General features: G+C 40.9%; 1 protein-coding gene across 4 annotated transcripts in view; it reads left to right on the forward strand.

Annotated features, from left to right (window-relative positions):
* NEK7 (NIMA related kinase 7) overlaps positions 1–5,158 on the forward strand; it is a 79,085-nt gene extending 73,927 nt beyond the window's left edge. For all 4 annotated transcript variants that reach the window (XM_084851509.1, XM_084851511.1, XM_084851508.1 and 1 more), the window contains one exon: positions 903–5,158. In XM_084851509.1, coding sequence (XP_084707635.1) covers positions 903–1,013 — 111 coding nt within the window. In that variant the 3' untranslated portion in view covers positions 1,014–5,158. The remainder of the gene's footprint in view (positions 1–902) is intronic.
* The last annotated feature ends 1,334 nt before the right edge of the window (positions 5,159–6,492 follow it).

The following is a 6,492-nucleotide window of genomic DNA, read 5'->3' on the forward strand; positions in this document are numbered from 1 at the left end:
AACAGGTCTGTAGTGTCCCATATTTATATATCTCAAAACAGAAGTGTGGCACTGTCATAATACAGTGGAAGAAATAACTAACAATACAATCTTCTGAATGTATTGAGTTCAGTGGGACTTACTTGCAGGTAAGTGTGTATAGGTTTGTAGATTTGTTTTTCAGTGACCTCCATTGTGAGATTAATTTAGAAGTGAGTTTGAAGCATCCCTCACACATTAACCTTGGAGCAGCACCTTCTTTTTAGTAAGCAGTGAAAACCATGAGCATGATCCATCCCCCTGCAGGTATTGGTCTCAGTTTACACAGGATTAACCTGTGTGTGGGTTGGATTATTCCCCATGTTTACTTTAATACTTTAGTAAGTATTGCCCATACGCGAAACCCTTATTGGGCCCCTCACATGACCTGGTTATATATGAGTCTTGCTAGAAGAATTGAAAAGAAAATTCAGCTCATGGAAGTACAAATGCTATTGGCTGCAAAACATCTTTAAGCCCAATGAAAACAAATACTTTAACCACACAAAACTTTTTTGGATTTGTGGCCATTGTGTGAACCTTGCTTTCATCACATGATATTTGACTCAGTAAAGAAAAACTGGAGTCCAGTGAAACTACTGTTACATTTTAAAGCAACAAGCTAATTGTACTGTGGCTGAAAGTATGTAAGAAAGAATACAGTAAATAGATGCCATGACTCAAAGAATATCATAAATTCCATGGCTCATAGAATACTTAAAGGCTTAAAGTTGTATGCATAATTGGTATGTTACTGTTCTTTTCCAGTATTGCCAATTAAAGAAGTGGGTGGTGGAGGAGAGGACTTTTAATAATTTTGTCACCAGGTGCTTTTCTCCTTTTTTTTTTGCTTGGTTCTTAACATAGAATTTTTCTTTTTCTAGCTGCGACAATTAGTTAATATGTGCATCAACCCAGATCCAGAGAAGCGACCAGACATAACCTATGTTTATGATGTAGCAAAACGTATGCATGCACACACCGCCACCAGCTAAAAGACTTGGCAGCTTATGAAGACAGAAACAACCTGGAGATTTTCCAGTATTGTTGTACAAATACTCTCCCACTTTTTCTTACATTTGTCTATTGCCTTAAGTTTAGTTACGTGCAATGAACATGTTTAATAATTTTGTCACAGAGTTTATAACTTAAAACTACTTACATTTTTTAAAAGGTGTATTGTAAAATATAAAACAGTTCTAAAAATGACCAACAGAACAAGAAAACTGGCCACCCTTACTGACATTGCAAAATTGCAACTTCACATGTATTGTTAGATGAAGAGCAAAAATATTTTATGGTTCTAATATTTAGCTCTACATATAAAACACAGGTTTGTATATGAATATGGCTGTTGGGCTCTTACAAGCAAAACTATTGAATCTGTTCTTTAGTTGTTTTTAATAATTTATGGAAGTGATGAATCAGCACAGTTAGTGAATTTATTGTTCATTAGTGAATGTATTGTTGCCTTTCTCTCTCCTCCAGAGGCAATTAATTAATAGGGTTGTTTTAATGAGTTACACAGTTTACAGTTTTGGTTGTCAAGATAAATGTAGATAGAAATTATTTTATTGGTTGTTGAACTTTAACACAGCTGCTGAATGTGAAAAAAAAATGGATTGTGATGTTTATTTGTTTTTGAAAAATTGTCCAACACTGAAAAAAAATCCTGGTGAGCTGTTTAATTTTTATCCTTGTACAGTATCTTAACCCCAGCCCCTAAAATTTGATTTCAAGGATTTATATTATGTCGTGCCTTGCTTCTCCAACGTGCTAGGTGAGTAGGAGGAAACGGTGTATTTGCACAGTGTGTAGCACTGTGGTTGGATCATTCCCAAAATCTATAGCTATCAAACTTTAGCTGCACAAGCATTTTCAAATCCTTTTTTATTTTAGTAGCAGAGTGCTAAGCACGCAAAATCAGTGGGGCTGATGAAGTAAGTGCTCAGCTTGGGCTGAATTGTGCCCTCCTGTTTTAGTATATAGGTTAATTGTATCAGGACACATGACATTGGCCGATTGAGCATGTCTCTGAAAGATGTGGATTTAAAAGAACTTACCTGCGCGCTGTGACTCCCAATGTGGACCACTAACCCGCACATGGCTTCTTTTACACCACTGCAGAATGGTGATCGGAATTTGTTGTGGCTGCATAGAGCTAAATTGCATGGCAGTAGACAATCCATGTGGCAGCCGGGCATTGCTATGACTTGTCTATTGCAGTTGAGACATCTGCTTCCTAAATAACTCGTGGTTTAAAAAGAGAGCTTCGTTTTTGTGAAGTCTCTGTTTTCTTTTAAATATCCCAAAGTGAAATTCATAATTGTACATCTTGATGTGTCTGAAAGAATTCTCATTGTGAAGTAGAAAAGCATTATGTTGTAATTAAAATTGTTAATGTACATAGAGGTCTAATAATTTAACATTTTGAAGACTGTAAAGTCTGCAAATCCATGAAGTGTCAAAGTGGGCTGATTGACAGAGAATTTGAACGTCAGTGTGATACGGTAGCTATGTCCATTGTTTGCAAAGAGGCAACAAACAAGAAACCTAACATTTCTTTGTAAATCCCAACAGCTTTTACTAATTCACCTTAAAATCTTCACTTATTATTTCTTTAGTCATATTCATTAAGTTAAAACTATGCATAATAAGCAAAATGTATATAAATCTGCTGCTGCTGATGTTGCCAGTTACACTCCAACTGCCACAGTAATGCCTATATGGGATTTCACACAGTGACATGTTTTTTGTTTGGTGTTCTCACAGCCTGACCTTTTGAATGTTTAGTTGGAAGCAAATCTCACTGAATTCTGTGGGACTAACTCCCGTGCAAGTGGCATGAATTGTACCTTTAAACAAATGCAAATGTATACCTTGTTACAAAATGTATGCTTTTAGGAAGCCATAAATTGCTTCTAAAAGGAATAGTGTTTGCAATAATTATGAAGCTTGTTAAGCTAATTCACCTGCAAAACAAGAATTTATTTGGTGTTGATAACGTAAAGTACATTATGTTGAATGAACAGTAAAGTTGATTTCATAAGCGAGCAAAAGAATGTTACGGATATTTCATGTTGATACTATTGGCATTAGAAATACTAGGAAAATGTATGCCCTGTCAAGACGTTCAGGCACTCCACAATGGCAAAACCACAGAAATCTATTGTAATGAAGATAGCTCTGCCAACAGATCAATTGAGCATCTTGCTCATTATCCTATTCCCAAGACTCAGAAACAATATGGGTAATTTGGAAAACCTACTTCACACATTACAGTAAATCTGTGAAAGCAAAGGTCCTACTCGGAAGTCACTCGCTTCTCCCACACCACCCTGGCAACACTAGAAAGACAACATGACGCATTCAGAGCTGGCAGCATGGGAGCTTCCAGCACGAGCCTCACCAGGACTTAGGAGGAGTCCTTCCTTCATACGTTGCTGAAGCAGTGTGAGAGCTGACAGACTTATGAAATGGAACTAACTGAAACTCACATGTCAGCTTTTTCTTGGTCTGGGTGACATTTGATTTTGTTCTCACTAGATCCCTTCATCATCTGTATTCCGTGAAGTGGAAAGGGGATGGAGTTCATCAACATTTCCCCCCTACAAATCTGATGCTTGTGTGTATAAAAGATATTTTCTTAATGACAGTGACCACCGATTGGGGGGGGGGGGTAGCAGTCAGTCATTTGATCTTGCCCAGTCCTTATGCTTCCTACCCAACTGAGAGAAAATGGAAGGGTTGGAAAAAGGAGACAACAAGAAACCAAGTCCCAGGGAATATTGGGTTGAGGTGTAGCAAGAACGGATCCCACCCCTTGCCCTGCTCTGGAATGTTACTCTGTCAAGCTGCAAGCTCAATCCAAATAAAAAGTCAGGCTGTTCTTCTTGTTAAGACTCAGCGGAATGACCTCTTTGATTGCTATGTCATCTAGGGCTAACATTTCCAATAGTGTATACTTATATATAACAATAACTATTTAATGGATGCCTTAATTTTTCCTTCAGCGCTATTGGAAAATAGTATTCTAGACTACACGTGTGTAGATGTCACTATTTATTTTAACTAAACTGTTGTTTGCATTAAGAATGCATATTCTTTGAAATGAATGTATTACTCAATAACCAAAACATACATAACTTTCCCTAGCCTTATACACCCACTCTACACAAGGATGATATTCTGTGTTTCAAATATATGTTGATGATACCTTAATATAAATAAAGAATACACAAATTAAATATATTGTAAAATAAAACGACTTTGATGTCTTCCTTCCCCCATCCCCAAGGTTTCCTTGCTAGAGTGCTCATTGTGATAAGTGTTAGCTGCAAATAAACAATTCATTTGGAGTTATTAGGAAATGAATTTGCCTTAACAATGATAGATCCCAGAAACTTGTATATTCAAGTATTTTAACTATCCATTTCTATAATCCCTCTAACATGGCTGCTACTAAATCCAAGAAATTAGTATTTCCCCTACATAGCAGCTCAATAAAGCAGTAGTCCTTTCCAGAGGTTGCAGATGTTTCTGTACACTTGGTGTACAACAGGCTGTGCCCTACCACATCGGCATGCAGCCCAAAAGAGGCAAATGCTCTTTTGGGCTGCATTAATAGAAGCATCGCTTCCAAATCCCGGGAAGTACTAGTTCCCCTCTACTCAGCACTGGTTAGGCCTCATCTTGAATACTGTGTCTAGTTCTGGGCCCCACACTTTAAGAAGGATGCAGACAAACTGGAAAAGGTTCAGAGGAGGGCAAGGAAGATGATCAGGGGACTCGAAACAAAGCCCTATGAGAAGAGACTGAAAGAGCTGGGCATGTTTAGCCTTGAGAAGAGAAGACTGAGGGGAGATATGATAGCGCTCTTCAAGTACTTGAAAGGTTGTCACAGAGAGGAAGGCCAGTATCTCTTCTCCATCATCCTAGAGTGCAGGACATGGAATAACGGGCTCAAGTTACAGGAAGTCAGATTCCGGCTAAACATCAGGAAAAATGTCCTGACTGTTAGAGCAATGTGACAATGGAACCAATGACATAGGGAGGTGGTGGGCTCTCCCACACTGGAGGCATTCGAGATGAAGCTGGACAGCCATCTGTCAGGGATGCTTTGACTTGGATTCCTGCATTATGCAGGGGGTTGGACTCAATGGTCTTATAGGCCCCTTCCAACCCTACTATTCTATAATTCTATGATTCTCTTGCTTCCTTTTCTTTTAGATTCTTTATTTCTATAGGAGTATGAGTGAGTACTTAGAATGCTTGTGGCATGACATTCTTAGTTCCTTAAATGCAAAGAATATAGGTGGTTGATCATAACAGCTCCCAGTGCTGTTAAAAGGTCCTGGACCATCCAGATCGGGCCAGAATCAGAGGATCTTGTCAAGAAGCTCAGCAGCATGGAGAAAACATGGCAGCAGGATCACATGGTTGGAGATGGATATATGCCAGTATATACCGTTAATTCAGGAAACACCTCATGCATCTGATGAAATGGATTCTAGTCCACGAACGTTTATGCCATAATAATAGGGATGGCGGAGAATTTCTCCCCGAAACTTCGGGGGGCCGAGTGCCAACATGTTCGGCCCCCCGAACAGTTTCGGGGAGAAATTCTCACCGCCCCCCGCACCCCCCCCGGGACGGGACTTACCTTTGCCGAATGTCCCTCCCGGTGGCGGGTCCGGCCGGCGGTTCGGCGGGTGTTCGTGCGGGGCGTGAGCGGCAGCCGGTCTTTTGACCGGCTGCCACCGCCGCCATTCCAATCAAAGAAAAAAAAAAAACGCCCCCGTGATAGGCTACGTGACGATTAACGTAGCCTATCATGGCTAGATTTGCAAAGTCAGCCGTGATAGGCTACGTAAATCGTCACGTAGCCTATCACGGGTGACTTTAAAAAAAAAGAAAAGAAAAGCGCGTACGGATAATGGCGGCCCCCATAGGGAGCCGCCATTCGCATTCCTTATTTGGTCGCTGTAGTCTACGTAAATCTTTACGTAGACTACGGCGAAAATAAGGGCAACGCTATTTGCGTTGCCCTTATTTTCGCCGTAGTCTACATAAAGATTTACGTAGACTACAGCGACCAAATAAGGAACGGGAATGGCGGCTCCCTATGGGGGCCGCCATTATCCGTACGCGCTTTTTTTTTTTAAAGTCACCCGTGATAGGCTACGTGATGATTTACGTAGCCTATCACGGCTGACTTTGCAGATTTAGCCGCAATAGGCTACGTTAATCGTCACGTAGCCTATCACGGGGGCATTTTTTTTTTTTAAACTTTTGAGTTCGCGGCCGGGCGAGGCGAGGCGCCTCCTCCCCGGCCTGAATTTCGGCCGGGCGAGGCGGGAAGCCTCCTCCCCGGCCTGAATTTCGGCCGGGCGAGGCGGGAAGCCTCCCCCGCCGTCCTGAACTTCGCGGAGGGAGCAGCGAAGCGCCTCCCCCCCACCGCGAACAAGATTCGAG

Source organism: Heloderma suspectum, chromosome 4 (genome assembly GCF_057233095.1).
Source record: "Heloderma suspectum isolate Gila_16-S chromosome 4, 16-S_ref, whole genome shotgun sequence".
Taxonomy (NCBI): Eukaryota; Metazoa; Chordata; class Lepidosauria; order Squamata; family Helodermatidae; genus Heloderma; species Heloderma suspectum.